This window comes from Camelus bactrianus, chromosome 9 (genome assembly GCF_048773025.1).
Source record: "Camelus bactrianus isolate YW-2024 breed Bactrian camel chromosome 9, ASM4877302v1, whole genome shotgun sequence".
Taxonomy (NCBI): Eukaryota; Metazoa; Chordata; class Mammalia; order Artiodactyla; family Camelidae; genus Camelus; species Camelus bactrianus.
Window position 1 is genome coordinate 74,931,081 of NC_133547.1, and position 18,029 is coordinate 74,949,109.

General features: G+C 54.0%; 1 protein-coding gene across 2 annotated transcripts in view; it reads right to left on the reverse strand.

The window, feature by feature from the left end:
* Positions 1–18,029, reverse strand: part of NKD1 (NKD inhibitor of WNT signaling pathway 1) — an 84,984-nt gene that overhangs the window by 10,347 nt on the left and 56,608 nt on the right. For both annotated transcript variants that reach the window (XM_074370777.1, XM_074370776.1), the window contains exon 5: positions 2,976–3,082. In XM_074370777.1, the coding sequence (XP_074226878.1) occupies positions 2,976–3,082 (107 nt within the window). The remainder of the gene's footprint in view (positions 1–2,975; positions 3,083–18,029) is intronic.

The window sequence follows — 18,029 nt, forward strand, 5'->3', positions numbered from 1 at the left end:
AGGGCGCCTGAGCTGGGAGGCAGGAGAGGAAGAGCATTAAGAGCTAAAGTTCCAGAGTCAGCCCCAGGTGCCAGCCCGCGCTGGGCCCTCCACAGCCGCGTGAACTTGGGCAAGGCCCTGCTCTTCTCCGTGCCTCAGTTTCCCCTCATAAATTATGGAAAACATGGTATTGGCCTCCTAAGGTTGTTGGGAGCATAAACTGTGGTGCCCCATGTCCCCTCGGCCCCCTCCGCGTTCCCCTGTAGTGGTGGTGGGCAGGTACCGGACTGCCCACCTCAAGCACCGGGTTTCCCTGTCCAGTGGCCACAAAGAGTCAGGAACTGAATGCCCAGAGGCAACCTGAACAAGGGAGAGGCTGAGCTGGGGGACACATCTGAGCGTGTTCTGCATGGCTCTCCAAGAGGCCTCAGCAGACGGAGCCTGGCTGCCTGTGACCCACTTACCAACCCCCATTACGGGCGTCCCTCCTTCCCTACTCCCCAGGATCACCTCCCAAGTCCTGTCTCAGGGTCTGCTTTGGGGAAACAAATACGTAAGCTGCTTGGCACAGAGAAAAGCCCAATTAATGGTGGCAGCTGCTATTGTCTTTGTTGGAACGATTAATACAACAATGACGTCATCTTCATCTCTCCCACAGCCTGAGGTGTCCAACCACAGGGACCCGGAGTGGGGAAGCGGTGAGCTCCGCCACTGGCGGCACATACGCGGGGGCTGGCTGAACATCAGAGAGAAAGTGGCCAGAAAGGATGGACGTTTGGGGAAAGAGAATCCACAAACAGCCTTTAAGATCTACAAGTTCTATGAAAACAAGCAAAGACGCCCCCAGACCATCCTGTCCCACGTCTGCCTCCCCTTTGGCACAAGGACAAGCTCAGCCCCCTAGAGAAGGGAGATGCCCAGCCTCCCAACGCCAGGGGTGTGAGCCCCAGCACGGCGTCCCTGCCCCTGTCTTCTGCAGCTCAGAGCCGCTTCCCTCCAGCAGTTCTCGGGCGGCCCATGCTGAGTTCAAAGTCAGCCTTCCCTCAGTTGTGACAAGCCTGTCTGATACCTGCCAAGTGCCCGCTCTGCTCTCCCGGGTACCGCTTCGTGCAGCACAGCACTCACCCCGCACATGCACACACACACAAGCACGCACACACATACATGCATGAACACACATATGCACACATGCGCGCTCACACACACACACACACACACACGGTGTTCACCTGATTCCTTCTCCCAGCCCCTCCACTTGGCTCCAAAGACAGCTTGGGTTAGAAGTTTGGAGACACAGGTTAAGTAACTACCCCATCTCCCGTGACCTGCGTCATGGGCATCTTGTCCACCCCCCACCATCTGGACCCATCAGGTGAGTCTTCCTCATGGACCATGGATGAGTCATGGGTGGTCAGCCAGCCCCACTCCAGAAGCAGACCCTCTCCAGCTTCCAGGGAGGCGAGATGTCTGGGTCTGGCCCTTCCCTCTGCTGCTGGGCTCGGCGCTCAGCTTTGCCAAGCATCACCAGGAGACTTGCAGGGACCCAGGAAGCGGTGAGCCACCCCAGCTCCTCAACCAGATGCTGCCTGCCCTGCTCGGCTCCTGCATTCAGGGCCCTTGGCAACCTGTCTTACCCCTTTTCCTGCTTCATCTCCCCCAGGCCCCAGCACACTCAGCCTCCTATTCCCACACAGCAGGCCCATGCTGGCAAGCTGCCAGGCCTTCGATCCTGCTGTTCCCTCCACCCCAAGTGCCCTCCTCTTCCCAAAGGCCCCCCCGTGCGTCACCGCTTCCAACTCCTGCTCCTATGCCCAGAAGTTCAGCTCAGACACCTGCCCCCCTCAATCTCTGCTTGCAGCCACTGCTCCCTCTTCCTGGCCCCATCACTCTGCACCCCTTCAGCCTGACTAAGGTGAACCCCCTGCCCTCCCATCCCCGTGCCCCCAAATCCCCATCACATCACCGACTGTGCAGTGACTGGGTCTGGGTCACTCATCTGTCCCCCTCACCACACTGTGTTCCCTGAAGGCAGGAGCCACGCCCAATTTGCTGCCGGGTTCCCTGGTACCAGCGGGTGTCAATCAGCATTGGTTAGAAGGAAGAAGGAAAGTGCTTACTCTGCACTGGATGCCCTTTTGAGCACTTGAATGCCTTAGGTCATGATGCTGATGGCATTCCAATAAGACAACGTCGTTACTGTCCCCGCTTCCCAGGGGAGGGGAGTGGGGCAGCAGCAGAGCTGGGAAATGAACCCCCCACCTTGCTGGCTCCAGAGCTCTGCCCTAGGGATGTCGTGAAGGAAACAGAGAAGGAAGGAGGGAGGGGAAAGGTGGGTGGGGAGAAGCCGGTGGCTCGGAGTGGGCAGGCCTGGGTCTCTCTCTTAGCACCTGGCCCTGTGCTCGGCACACAGAAGGAGCTTAATATAATATTCAGGGAGAGATGGGGCAGACTATGGGCTCTGGGTGGGCATGTTGCTTTTGGTGTTGACCCTCCGAGGAAACTGAGTACCCAGACAGAGTTAGGGACCTGCCCAAGGCCTCCTGCCTCCTGCCTCCTGAGAGCCCCCACGTGTTCCCCAGGACAGCCTCGGGAGCTGGAAGGAAAGGTTTCTTTCACCAACGAGGAAACTGAGGCCCAAATAAGAAGGTGGTCCACCTAGCACTGTAGCAGCAGCACCAGGGCCAGCGTGCTGTCTCCCCTTGCCCACCCACATGTCCTTCCCCCAGACCACCAGGCCACTCCCCAGTGGCATCCTCTGGCCACCACCCCGTGCTGAGAGCATGAGCTGGGAGGGGAGGGCAGTGGAGCCCCCAGGCCTGCGCTGAGCTGGGGCAGCCCCGGCTGGGGCAGGAGGAACCTCTCCCAGAAGGCAGCTCTTCACACAGGAGGGGAGGGGCCTTCCCATCCGGAGAGGTCTCTGTTTCCCTCCTCAAAAAGCACCACCGGGAAGAGAAAACCCTTCTGTCCAGGGCCCAGCACCAGGAAAGGGAACTTACTTCAAACTTCAGCTGCTTCTTGGAGCCCGGGCAGGATTCGCTCACCTTCTCCATCCTCTTCTCATCCCCACTCGCCAGCCCGTCTGTCTTCTCGGGAGGCAGGGCCACTGCAGGGGAAGACAAGGGAGAAAGTATGAAGAGGAGGGTCCCTCGCCTCCCCACACCAGGACGCCAGACTGCGGGGCCACCACGCTCACTGTGGCTTTGTCCCGAGGACGTCCTCACCTCAGTGCTGGGGCTCGTTCCTGTCCTGCCGGTTTGCTGGAGTCAAAATCACTCTGTTCTCTGGCCCCAGTAACGCCCAGGGCTGTCCCAGGGGAGATGCTCACCAGATGCTCAGGTCACCCTAGTGGGCCCCTCTGTTCTCTGCCCTGACTTCGCAGCCCAGGAAAGCAGCCAGGGCAGTATTGGGCTAAAGAACAGGTAAATGAGGGCAAAGGGGTGCTTTTGGAGCCCAGAGGGAGCCTGGGACCCTGGCCATTTTCTGCAGTCGTGCTGCCTTCCATGAGGACATTTTGGCATCCTCAAAGATGCCACTGGCCTGGACCCAGCATGGCACACTGGTAGGAGGTCAGGAGGATGGACAGAAATGGAGTTCAATGGGGTGGGTGCAGGGCACACACACGTGCACGCACGCACACGCATGCACACACAAGTGCACACACACGCATACCACGGTATCTCCAGCAGCCTGCTCTCCCTGTGCCTCTCACTCTGCCTCTGCTCACCTAGAGGGCCCGCCCTCTGCCAACGGGGTCGAGCAGAGGGCTCTGCGGTCCTTGTGTGTCCTCCCAGGAGCAGTGGGAAGATGGGCACGAAAGCCCATGGCCTGTGGACATCATTTTCCCAACAATACCCGCAAGAGGTGCCCGGGGGACAGCCCGAGGGAGCAGCCATCATCCCTGAGCTAGGACTCAGTCCAGGAGGTCCCCACAAGACCCCTTCAGCCCCTTCTGCCCACTTTGTCTCATCCTGACAAAGGGGACCTGAGTCTGACTGGGCGTGTGCTTCGCCAGAACATCTTCACAGCTGCTCTCATTAGATTCCCTCAGCTGCCCTGGGGCAGTGATTCTGTTGTCCTGTTTTCCAGGGGAGCAAACGGAGCCTGGCTCCCACTCGAGGAACTGTCCCCCCGATGCCCTACTGGGGTGGCCCAGGAGGACCATGTAAGGAGCTGAGATAGCTGGGCAAGGGCCCCAGCCATCGATGGGCTTTCTTGGGAAGTCAAAGGCCTGAAGAAATGAGGCCACAAAAATGAGGCCAGGAAACTGGCGGTGGGGGGGGCTTTGCCTCTCCCCCACCCCATCCCCCCCACCACACTCGCACACCCCAGCTTTGCAGACCAGGACCCAAGAGTGGCTGCTGGGAAAGGTATGGCCAGAGCTCCTCTAGTTGGGACTGAGCCCCAGCATCCGGCTTGTTCCTGCCCTGTGGGCCCAGCAGTTATCCACAGCACTCTCCATGGGGCCCTTCCCACCATGGGGACCTCCGGGCATAAAGATAAGGCAGTGATCTCACACAGTGCTGACTACACTGTTTATCAACTCAGTCCTCACGGCAACCTTGTGAGGCAGTCACTATTATCAGCTCCACTTTCCAGATGGGAAAACTGAGGCACAGGGAGGCTAAGCACTTTGCTAGTATATGATGGGGCTGGGACTGGAACTTAAGTGGCCTGGCTCATGCTCTCGACCACTCCATGGTGTTCCTGGCTTGGTTAAGGAGACTTGAGGCCTCTCACAGCCAACCGGGGGAGAGGTGAGTCTCTGCTTGGGTTCTGATCCCCCCTACGCTGTGTGTGGTCTTGGGCAGGTGTCTCACATAGGTGTCTCAGTTTCCCCAACTGTAAAATGGGGATGAGAACAGTCCTCCCCAGAGGCTTCTTGTGTGGATTCAAGGAGCTTTGCGGGAAAGGGCTAAGGACCCAGGGCCAGCACACAGGGTCCAGCCATGAGTAGTAACAGTCTAGGGAATGACGTCCCCAAACATTTAATCTTTTGGAAATCAGGAAGTGAGTAGTTAAGTTTTCTAGAAACTGAGGCTTTTGGATATAGACCCAAAAGCATCGTATCAAATACAAACAGGCTGGGTGGGGAGCAGGACAGAGAGGGAGGACATAAAGATAAGGATGCTCTGGCCACCAGGCCAGACAGGCGGGGACAGGAAGGCCACAGCGGCCAGAGACTGACTGGGCTTCATCACAGTTCCCCTCCTGGCTGGGAATGGGGGCTGGGGCAGCCATGCCTGGATGCCTCCTTCCTTCTCTTCACCTCAGGCACACCCAGTGGGATGCAGGGAGCCCTCAGCTCACAATGCCCCCATATCAAGGCAACAACTCCCTAGAGCTGTCCAGGGGTCCAGCTAGAGACCCCGTCTCAGTCACAGACTCAGCTCCTCCCTGGTGGCTTCACAGAATGAGGCCAAGGAGGACAAAACTAAAAGATCTGGCTCCTCGGTGACCCTCAGGATGGGGGACACCTGGCATCCTCATCCCTGGGGTGGTCGTCAGGGAAGGCCACAGATGCTGACCGCTCCTGGTGTAGTGGATAAACCAAGTCCAGCCCTTCCTGTCCCGCTCCGGCATGGCACCGAGCCCCAGGGAAGTCAGGTGGGAGATTGGCCAGTGACCCAAAGACAGCCAAGCATATGGCCTGCATCACCCAACCCCTCCATCTGAAATCTCCTAGTGTCCTGCTGGGCCAGAGCTGCTGCCATCACGGGAAGAAGAAAAAGAAAAAGAAGAAAGGAAAACAAAGGCCAGATCCATCTTCAAAGCTGCTGCCTCCTCCGCAGAGGTCCTGGCTGGAGATGGAAGCCAGCCAGGCTTACCGAAACCAAACTTCAAGTTCAAAGGGAAGTTATCAGAAAACCACCTTCAGGTTCAATGTTGCCTTTCAAGTTCCACTTGATAAAACCCAAAGAAAAGAAACCTCTGTCCCTGCTCTCCTTCCCTGGAGCACCCCTCCTCCTGACACCCTCAGGTCCTCCCCTGCCTGCCCTCCTTTCTCCTCTCCCCGGGCTGGAGGGAAACATCCCCCTCCATCCCTTATCTTTTTCATGTCTTCTCCAAAGACCAAGGCACCCTGACCTGTCCTCTCTTAACCAGTGGGTCCCATCCCTCAGTCCATCCAGCTCAGATGTCCACCAGGGGCCCCTATCCAGGGGCCAGGCACAAATGGGCAGTAAGACTGGCAGCCACCTGCCTTGGGGTCTAGGAGCCAGGAACAAAGACAGTCAGCACCGCTTTGCCCCCACCAAAGAGAGCCTTTCTCCTCCTCACTGTCCCCTGCCCAATGGCCAGAAGAGGTATCAGAAAGCTATGCAGACTCCAATGCCAGGGGCCGGGGCTGTGTACATCCACAGGTGAACCCTCTGAAACCAAACAACGTCAAACTGCCACCCGGCCCCAGCCATCCCTGTGCGGAACAGATCACCCTCCCTCCACCCCTCCATCCTCGGGCTTGTAGGCAGGTGGGAGAAGGGTGAATGGGGGTCACTGCAGGCTGCCTGGGGCCAACCAGCCAGAGAAGAGCAATAGTTTTGTCAAGATGGGTTTTAGCACTAGAGCCCGAGCCCTGCGCCTGTCCCTTACTCCTGTTCAGCCCAGTGATGATCTTTTGTGGGGCATAATTTCAGGGGGACTCCGATCATTCTTCAGTGGCCACAGTACTAGCACTGCTAACCTGACAGCAGGAAGGAAAGCAGTGGAAAGGGTAGGAGAAAAATGGAGGGAAGGGACAGATTGAGGAGGAAGCAAAGCCCCTCCCTGCCCATGGAGTACCCTTGGGTGAACTAGAGCAGAGACTGGCAAACTACAGCCCGTGAGCCAAAGCCAGCCCACTGCCTGTTTTTGTCAGTAAAGTTTTACTGGGACACAGTGACACTCACACCCAGTGTATGTGGCTGCTTAGCCAAAGATCATGGCTGAGTTGAGAAGCTGCAAGAGACCCTCCAATGCCCACAAAGCTTAAAATATGTACTTTCCTGAAAGCCCTTGACAGAAAAGTGTGGGGATCGCACCTTAGGTCAGTACAGCTCTGCACACCCACCAGCGTACATCCTTGACAGGCACAGTGCATGCTGAACTTCACCTGCTGCTCACCTGCTTAACCAGAAACCCTTGTGCAGTACACAACCTGCCCAACCATACACAGTAGCTATGGAAGAAAGAAAATGTCAACTATGCTTTCTTAAAACCAAATCTTAGCTCAGACAGGTCTGGAGCAATGTGTGAAGCGCCTTCCTTTGGAAGCTGTTTTCTGTCCCTCCTCTCATCATGGCCACAGCCACAGCCACGAGGAGCCAGCCGGCCGGCTGTGTTTACCAGATGATGGCTCTGTCCCACATTAGCTCCCAACCTGGCATCTCTCCACCCCCAGCAACTGCCAGATTAAATGCATTACTTGACCATCTTCACCCGGCTCCCTTTGATGTTCCCTTCTCAAGCTTCAAAATACCTTTTGGAGGGAGATCAGACAGCATTAAACAGAATTACTAATTAATTAAGCAAAGTTAAATTTTAAACACTGTTTGTTGTGTTAGCCAAAAGCCTGAACAGAACAGACTTCTTTTCCTCCACTGAGATCAAAGACAGTCTCTTCCCTCTCCCCTCCCCCAGTTTAAAAAAAAGGGGGTTGGGTGGGGTGGGGAGGAAGAGAGAAAGAAAGAGTGCTTGAGGAGCACTGAGCACAGGGAGAGTAGGAAATACCTGAATGGGGGCAACTTTGATCACGGGTGCCCCACGCCTACCCACGGACCCAACGGGTGGCATCCGGGGCTCATTTGGGACCGCACGCTGGGAGAGCCATGGCCACTTTCCTGGGACTGTTTACCCAAGCAAATAACAGCAACCCAGGGAGCAGAATGGCACCACCCAAACAGCGTGAGAAGAAGGGCTGTGAAATAAAACAGACCCACCCTCCCAAGATCCTACCCTCCTGAGCTAGATGAGCCCCTCGGGGCTCTTCCCCCTGAGCTTGGGGTCAGGGTCATTTGGGGTCATTGGGAGACTGGCTCTGAGAAGCGGGCTATGCACTGTACAACTCTAGGGGGCACCGTTCACATGCTGGCCATCCTAGATTTGTTTATTGCTTCTGACATTTTCCCGACAGATGGCAGAAAGGTGTCTTGAGGAGGGGCCCTTTTTTCCAATTTGCACAAATGCACCTGTTGCTAGCAGAATGCTGTCTAAACCCATTCAGTCTAGCACTTTATTCTGCAGTCCTCTCTGGGATCTTCTGATGGCTTCACAGGAGCCTGCGCATCCATGCAGCCAGAATGCACGTTTCTTGAGAGCTGGGGCCCGGCAGGCTACTGCCCCTGGGGGTACAGCCTGTCCCATACATGAACAGAGCAGACACTCCATCTCAGTGTGCTCCACTGCACCAAATCCCACGGGTGGAAGGCTGTATCACAAACACCGTGAACTCTAGCGTGATTGACATTGGTAACCGGCATGGGAAAGAAGGGGGTTTAAAAGGGGTGGGTCTCTTCCTGAATCCCAGACTTCAGCTAAAATCCCAACCCTGGATGATATCAGCAAGTGCCAGCTTACTTTAACACAATCCAGAAAGGCCTGGTTGATATTAAACTTTGGAAGAAGAGACAAATTTGAAACACGGTATGACTAAATCAGCCCCACCAAAGACCAGAAATGACTAATACTCAGAGGCGTGGCGGACACCTCTCTTATCCCAGATACCTGGCAAGTTCTTCTCAGTTGATACAACATAAGATTTAACACAAGCCAGAGCTTCCTGGCTGGAGTTTGGACACTCGCCTTAATGTATCCACAGGCCTTTCTAAATTGTCCACGTCCAGATTATCTGCTGCAAATATTTTAGTCTCAGAGTGGCTTGCCAGGATGTTTCTGACTCCCCAACCCTCCAGCAGCAGCTGTTAGAGGGAATGCAGATGAATTTCAATATTAGCCTACGCCAAATATAATTAGGAGGGGAAATCTGCTGCCCGTAAAAAGAGAAAGATATCATATGCGCATTCCAGGCCAAATGGTTTCTGGAGGCTCTCCTTGGGGAATGAGGGTCCTAAAGATACACATATCCGTTCATCCATGCACACAGCAGCGGGCCATGCAGGGGATGCTCGTGAAGTCAGTGGGTACACACATTATTTCATTAAGTCCTCTTAATAACACCACAGAGGGTGTTATGTTATTTGCATTTTACAACAGGAAACTAAGTTTGAAAAACAAACGTGATCGAGCCACATCCTTCCTGCTGTCTCTCAGTCCTGACTCTCCGCGGAGCTGCTTTTCTCTGCCAGGAAAATTTTCTCTGTCTCTCCAACTCCTGCTCATTCTTCAGGTCTTCTGTTGAAGCTTCCTACTTCTGAGGTGCACGCCTTCACGCCCTCAGGAGCCAGGTTAGGTTTCCCTGCTCAGTGATCCCTGGTTACCCCATTTTTTTTATTTGGGGAGGGGGGAATTGGGTTTATTTATTTATTATTTTATTTTTAGAGGAGGTACTGGGGATTGAACCCAGGATCTCATGCATTCTAAGCACGCACTCTACCATTTGGGCTATACCTTCTCTCCTTGTTCCCCCAATATTATCATTATTCATTTAACGGAATCCTCCTCCTACTGCTCTGCTATGTAGTGCAGCACCTGTCACACTAGACACAGGGGTTTCACCACCACCATCATCAAAATGAAACAGCAATCAGGAGCAGAATCAGGACTGGAACCCAGAAGGTATGGAAACATAACTAAAATCCCAGTTTCCTGCCTCCTCAGCCACTGGCCTCGCCACTGTCACATCACAATAGTTCACACCTGCTCCCGCCTATCCCGAAACCATTCTCCTCCTTCCGATAATAGAATCCGGGTTTTCTCTCGTGGACTGCCCCTCCCCCATCTCAAGCCATGTGGCTTATCGGGGGCTGATCCCACCCCAAGCTTCCGGGATGCACCCAGCACCCAGACCCGACCAGCTTCTTTCATCCTCATGGCCATGTGTCCTAGGTCAGTGCCAGAGGAGAGTTCATGGTGAAGCTGACCAAGATAAAAGTTTCTGGGCCCCTGGCCTGCACGGGTCCCTTCCAAGTTGGAATGTGTTCACATGGTTGTTTGTTTCTGTGACATTTTCAGAATCAGGTCTTTTATCCTCAGTCTGTTAAGAACGCTGTCTCTCTCCACGCTGACTTTCCAGATGTCTCTTTGTGTCACGTGGTGTTGGAGTGAACACAGGCATTTCTGGAATCGAGCTAAGGGGAGGTTGAGTTGGGGACCTATTTATTTAGGCTTAGAGGGAAATATATCTATATTTAATATAAATATAGAGTGAGTCCATCATTGTGAAAGAGAATCATGTGTTCTTTTACTTAAAGGAGGCCCCCCAGATTGGATAAACTTTGGGTCCCATGAAACCTAGACCTACCTTGGCCAGTAAAGTGAGAATCAAGTTTTGCAAGAAATAATGGACTAGGGGGCTCTCTTTCACCCGTGATGGCTCATCCTAGAGCTGGGCAGTCATTTGTGCACCTTAGTGGGAGAGACTAACAGCACACAGAGAGACGTGATGTAGAGAGAGAATGAATGTGTGTGGGTGTGTGCGCGCGCGCGTGCACACACGTGCATTTGCATGTGTTGAAGACATGGTTTGAGCTCCTGGATCCAGCCAGCCCCTCTTAGGCAAGATCTACCCCTAGGATTTTTCCATTTCATGAGCCAGATCTTAAGTGAGCTTGGGTTGAGCATCCAAAAGAACCCAAAGAATCCCAACCTAACGATCCATCACTCAGAGCCCCTGCCTGCTTTTCAGGAAAAACAAAACCACCACCAGAACAGTAATTGACCCCATGCAGTCCTCTGGAAGGTGGTTTCCGGCTGGTTCCACCAGTGGTGTCCACTCCTTCCTGGGTCTTTTTCTCCACATTCCTGCCTCCTCAGGTCACATTTTTCTGTAAGCAGATTTTATTTAAGGGCCAGTTGTGACTGAGGGGAAAGAAGAAAGGGGGGAAAAATCTGCCCAACAAATAGCATTCTGGCCTTTTTTTCTCATCAGAGCCTAAGGTTGATGGCTACTCTGCTTTGAGGTTTGAATAGGATTGAGACGAACCATCTGTTGGGGGAGGGAGGGGGGAACGCCAGGAGAGGGCGAGGGAAAGGGAAAAAAGCCTTCTTTGGGCTAAAAATACCACGGCCCTTCCACTCTCTCCCCATCCCCGCCCAAGTTAAAACATGTGATGAAATTCAACTTTAAAAATCTAACCCCGAGCTACTTGAAACTATGAAAGCCTCCTCGGTATCTGACACAAGTCAGAATTTCCACTGTTCAAGCTGAGCTTTTATGAAGATCAGACTTGAGAGAAACTGCTGTCACTGCTGCAACCGGGCTTCTGGGGGGACCGCAGTGGAGTGGAGTCGGGGCGACCGACGCGCGCCAGCAGGACAGGTTCTGAACTGAGGGAGAGAAGCCAGCGGGGTGGGGCCCGCCTGCCCCCTCCGTCTGGGGGTCTCCGCTGCTCCTCAGTGAACTCCCCTTCCTCTCAGACTTCCAGGGAACCACCAGCCAGCCCCACCGATCGACAAGCCTTGCCCGGGGCTCCTGTGGAGCTGTCTGTGGACCCTTCCAGAGAACCTGAGAAGTCCTCTCTCTTTCTCTCCCCCCACAACTGCCCTCCTGAACTCCAGACCTGGGGTCCAACTGTCTACTCTGCATCTCGACTTGGACGTCAAACAGGAATCTTGAACCCAACACATCCAAAAACAAAAGCCTTCACCTCGAAGTGACACCACCAATTCCTTAGTTCCTTAAGCCCAGACTCTAAGGTGTACCCGGGACTCCTTTCTTTCCCTCATCCACCTCCTCCCCACCACACCTCCGTCTCCCACCTCTTCTGCCCCTCCCCCAGACCCATCCACTTCTCTCCAGCCCCCCAGCTCCCAGGTGAGTCCAATGCCATCCCATCGCCTTTCCCCTGAACTCCCCAATCACCTCCTGCTTTCATTGCTTCCTTCCTCCCCCTGAAAAACCCATCCTTCCCAGCAGCCCCAATTATCTCCTTAAAATGGAAGTCAGAATCTGGCATTCACCTACCTCAAAACTTTCCAACAGTTCCTTTTCATAAGCAGCATGAGACTCAAGCGCATGGCCCCACCCTTGTCGGCTGCCCCACCCTCCTCTCCAGAGCCTCCCTTCTGTTCTTCCCTAAACCCCACATCCTTCCACCCAGGGGCTGTGCTCACTTCAACTGGCTGCTCTCCCTTCCCGTCCTCCCAGGGCTGGCTCCCTCCACCATCTGCATCTCCGCTGAAATACCACCTCCTCAGAGAGGTCTGTCACACTCCACCCTTCCCTGGGTTTTACCTCTTTGCGAAGCACCACTCCCAGAACCTTGCATGCTCACTTCCTGGATGATTTATCCACTGCCTGTCCCCCTCCCACCAACAGTCTGACAGCAAGGGCCACCTACCTGTTTGTGGCTGGAACCCAGGGCGCAGCAGGGCCCCACACCTGCAGCAGGTACTCCGTAAATACTCACTGAATAAGGAGGTGTTAAAGGCCTGAGTTCTGTTCCCACTCCGCTGTGTGACCTTGGACAGGTCACATCCCCTCTCTGGGCCTCAGATTTCCTACCACAAATGAAGGGAACTAAAGGCCTCCCAAGGGCTCCTCTGCTCAGTGAATGGTTGACATCTCACACCTGGGAGCCTGGATGGACTGGAGCGGGGTACATGGGACCTGCCTGGGGGCCTGACTTCAGTAACTGCGTGGTGGTGGCTTCATTCATCCAGTGAGTACAGCTGGTCCCTGACTTGCGATTTTTCAACTTTACAAAGGTGTGAAAGCAATACGCATTCAGTAGAAACTGTACTTCGAATTTCAAATCTGGATCTTTTCCAGGGTCTGGTGACCTGCAGTATGGTCCCCTCTTGTGATGCTGATAGCAGCAGTGAGTCAGGATCCTGACTCCAGGGGCTCTTAGGGGCTTTTAGTCCTGAATGAAGGCAGGACCAGAAGGCAGGACTGGGTTCTCTGGAGTCAGCTTTCTATAGAAGTAGCCAAGCTGAATCAGCCACACGATCACGGGGCACACAACACATACACTGACACCCATCCCGCACCCAGACAACCATTCTGTTTTTCACTTCCAGTACAGTATTCAACAAATGGCATGAAGTATTCAACACTTTATTGTAAACAGGCTTTGTGTAAGATGATTTTTCCCTAGTGTAGACTAACATGAGTGTTCTGAGCACGTGTAAGGCAGGCAAGGCCACGCTATGATGGTCAGCAGGTTGGATGTATGAAATGTATTTTCGAGTAACGACATTTTCAACTTATAATGGCTTTATCGGGACATAACCCCATCATAAGTCAAGGGAGATCTGTATTTACTGAGCTCTTACAGCATGCCAGACTATGTCACGCACTGGGAGTAGAAGGAGACATTCAGAGATTCTAATAGGATTAAAGAAGCTTTGAAAATAGGCCCTCTTTGATCTGGACTAGTAAATAATTACAAACACCAGTTGGCCCCTCGTCAAGAAAGATGGACCCACGAAACAAGAGTCACGGCAGCTCGCAGACATTGGCATACTCTGTACCAGGGCTGTTCTCTGGGCTTCCATAAATAACCTCGCTGTCTTCATAGGAACTCTGAGGAAGAAGTGCTATGGCTGCCCCCAACAAGAGACTGGGGAAACTAAAGCACAGAGGAGTTAAGTGAGTCACTCAAGGTCACACAGTGATTTGTAAACCAGGCTGGATCTGGGGTCTGACTTCAGAATAAAGGGAGGAGGGCGCCTCTCATGCACTCTGATAGGGTTGGAAGAAGACAGGGCTCGGTGGTGCAGACTGGGACAGGTCCTGAGCTCACAGTGGGGCTGCTCCACCTTCCGGGTCTCAGTCCTAACACCGCTGCCCTGCTCGGCAGGACCTGCCGCTCCAGGTACAGCCACCCTCAGGCGAGGGAAGCAGAGAACCCACAGACCTGCCAGGCCAAACCCGAGCTGAGCCAAAGCGAGGCCTGCCTGGCAGCAGCCCTGGGAGCCTGGAGGGAGGGCCTGGCCCCCAGGATAGAGGCCACCTGACTCCAGGGACTTTGAGGGGCTTTTAGTCCTGAATGAAGGCAGGACCAGCAGGCGGAACTGGGTTCTGCAGAGTCAGCTTTCTACAGAAGATGTCAAGCTGACTGCACCCTGCCCGCTTTCACCCGTAAGCAAAGAGGTGGAAAGACAAGAAACAGCCATGCTGCTGAGGGTCCGTGGGCAGAGGCCGAGGATGAGAGGGAGGAGTGAGCCAAGAGGCTGGGCAGGGGTGAAGTCGGGTCACGGCACTCGGTGCGGGGGGAGGGGCCCCAGAGGGAGGGGCCTGAGACCACTTACAGGTATTCCCCGCCTGACGGGCACAGAGCAGTAGTGTCGTCAATGCCGGGTCAGGAGGACACCCCCAGACACAGCGCGTCCTGGAGGCTGCTCAGGGTGACACAGGTCTGCCAAACAGGCCTGGCACCAATGTCCACCTTAGGCCACAGGCAGCCACCACTTGTCATCCTGCCCAACTGGAGAGGTGGGGACGGCAGGTGGTAGTGGAGTGAAGTGTGGGGTGACCGTCCCTGGTCCTCAGTGTCCTGTGGGGTCAGCAGAGGAGGGTCCCTCTCCCCTTCCCCTGCAGCCGCAGGTCCTGCCTGCCACGCCTGCGGCCTCTGGAGTGCGGGACTCTTCCTGCTCACTTTGTTCTTGCCACAGTTCAAAAAGAGCTCCCAGCCCCAGCCCTCGCTCCCAGCCCAGCCTTAATCTCCCATCCCTCGAGCTCCCAGCTGGCCAGTTAAGGCAGTTAAGACGCTGGATTAGGGGCCGGCTTTACATAACAACGCAGGAGCTAAAGCCGTCCTCTCCTGGGATGGCTAAAAGACTTCTTTTTATCTTCACGCCTCAGATGGCCTTTTTCCTCCCTTAACAGCCCTCCAGCCGGCCAAGAGGCAATGAACTTGGCCAACAGGAAGACAAAGAAGAGATTCAGGCTTCAGCTTGCTCTCCCTTGGCCCGGAGCACAGAGGGATGCCCGCAGCCCCAATTCTGGGGCCAGGTGGATGCTTCTCTGTGGCCAGGACTTGGCAGCACCCATTCTCACCAGGCCTGGCCATGGGGTGGCCTGCCGTCCACAGCCATGTCCTCCATACTGGGGGGTAGGGGGTGGCCTTGGACCCAGAGCCAAGGGTGGCCGGAGGACCACAGACAGTCACTGGGGCCAGCATCCCTTCCAAGGAGTCTCAGGAGCGACACAGGCAGCCCCACGCCACTGCTTTATTTACTTATTCTTCTCGCTTTTTAACTCTGTTGTGAGTCTCCCATTTCAAAGGAATATATGATTACATTCTTCTTGTAAAAGTTAAAAGATTAATTACAGTTAATGCTACAAACCTCTTTGACCACGCTTTCCAGTTTTAGTCTCCTCCTCCCCTGCCCAGAAGGAGCCACTGTTTTTGTCTGTCTAGACCTCCAGCTACACGATAATATATAGATGTATGTGCTATTCACTCATGTATACAAGGAAATACAGAGTACTGCCCACGCCCTTTTTTACCTAAAAGATAACATACTGTTTATAACAGACATCTTTGTCTATGCATATATCTAACTGCGTCTTTCTGCAACCTAGTCTGTTTTACACTTTGTGCTTCTGTGTGAGCTTTTGTTTGAAGAAAGGGGCTGGAAACTTGAAAACCTAGTCTAACCCCTAGTTGGGAAACTGAGTCGGACTAGTGGCTCCCCTTCCCTTGTCAGTGGTGGCATCAATGTGCCCAGACACCATCCAGGCAAGGCACCCTGGCTGCCCTCAAAGCTCGACCTGTAGCTGTCAACCATGGGGACAGATCACGTGCCACCAACCTCAAGCCCTTTTCCCAACAGGAGCTGGGAAGCTTGGGCACCTCATATTTATTCCCCATCTGTCAGCCAGTGTTTGTCAGTGCCACCCCCACCCCCCACAGCAGTTCATCCTCCCTGTAAGGTGCCCATATCCTCTGAGCATCCACCAAATCCAGCTCCATGTCCCCAAGCATCATGTTACCAAAGGCAGGGGACCCAGAGAGGGAGGAACTTGGCCAAGGTTCACGGCAAGTCACTGCGGGAGCTGGGAGGAAGCCAGGTCCACAGGTTCCTAGGCCAAGTGTTCTTTCTACTTCATTACAACAGGACTCATGCTCTGAATGCAGTGACTGAACAAAGTACTCTACCTTTCAGAAAGAGAGGTTGATGCCATAGGCAGGCCATTTCATGTCTACAGGGAAAGATGCCTCATTTGAAATCAATTACATGATTTCAGACTGAGCCTCAATGGACAGAAGTGCCTCGTGTTTTGCAGGAACCAGGGACTCAATAAATGATGAATAGATAGATAGGTGGATGATAATTGGAGGATGGTTAAATGGATTAAGGAATGAGTGATGGATGATGAATAGTTGGGCAGAGGATGGATTATGGGTGGCTGAGGAATAGCTAAGGGCTGGCCAGCTGATGGGTGAGTGACAAAAGAGGAGGCAGATGAATGAACAGGCAGTGATGGAAGGATAGGTGGGTGATAGGGGGAGCAACAGATGGATGGATAAGTGTTGGATAAGTGGGTCATGGATTATTGGGTGGGTGATGAGTGAGTAATGGGTGGATGAATGAACAGATAGATAAATGGACAGATGGATGATTGGATGGATAGTGAATGGCTGGTGGATGGAATAGATGGGGAGGCATAAATGAACAAGAGAATAAAGTTGCTAAGTTCCCCAGTGAGTGAGCAAATGAATAAGTAAGTGGAATGAATACTGAAGCCCATGTAATCCACATGGGGTGGGGGGGTGGGGGGGTCACCTCAGTCCCCAGGGACATCCTGCAGACCTTCACCTGACTCCCCAGATCTTCTCTAGGCCCCAAGTCCTGGCATCTCTCCACAGAGCCAAGGATGACAACTGAGGGTTGGGAGAGCCCAGGGAACAATGAGAATCAAAACCCCTGAGCCCCTGAGTGTAGCTACCAGATCCACAGGCAAACACGCTCAAGGCAAACACCCCAGAGCCTGGGCAGAGTCATGTCCACGTGACTCCTCCCGCCTCTGTGCGGGATCTACTTGTATCTGAGCAAAGTCTGACAGATATCTGGGTCCCCAACCAGCTTCCAACTCCTGGGCCACTGCGTGAGTCTCTTAAAACAGTGCTTGTCAAAGTGCAATGTGCATACAAGTCACCTGGGGAGCCTGTTACAGAACAGGATAGGGGCCAGGGATTCTACACTCAACACAGCTCTCAGGCCCAACGTGGCCACAGTCCTCGGGTCTGGCCCAGGCTCCCCTCCAGAACCTCCTGGCACAGACTACTCTCCTCTCAAGGCCCTACAGGACCCTCAAGGCCCGGATTCCCCCCAGAGACCCCTGGGTGCCCAGCTTTCCTGCCAGCTACCTGTCCTGGTCCCGGTAGAGAGGACTTTACTGTCCTACAGGTGCCCCAGTTTGACAATTCTCTCCTCTGTTTCTCAGTAAAAAAGGGAAATGCTATCTCATCTATTAAGTGTTTTCTAATGCCAGCCAGTCCTTGCACCAACGCAGGGACTCAAGCAGGAAAAGGCCCTCATTCTTATTCTACAAACGTGGAAACTCAGGCTTAGAAAGGGGATGTGGCTCCCCAAAGCCAAATCAGCACACCAGAGGCCAGCCGGCCCTCTACTGAAGGGTCCTAATTCTGTCTGCACTGTGCTGCTTCCCCTTGAAGAAAGAATGGAGTGAGAGCAACAGAGGAGAGCAGTGAGGGGCTGGGGTGCGTTTGTGTGTGTGTGCACGCCTGTGCTCCATCCAGGTGGGTGACGTGAGTGGAAAAAGGGGGAAATACAAGGACTACTTCGTGCAGTGCTTGCTACATGCCCAGCCTGCTTGAGGGTCCTATGAGTGGTTACTGTGATCACCCTCAGTGGGGAAGCTGCAGTCAAACAGCCTGTCCAGGACCCCACAGCTGATACAGGGCAGAGCCAGTATGAGAACTTGTGTGGTCGGGCTCCACCCCAGGCATGTCCCTAAGAGGTGCTTTACTTCCCCTTTGCTCCTC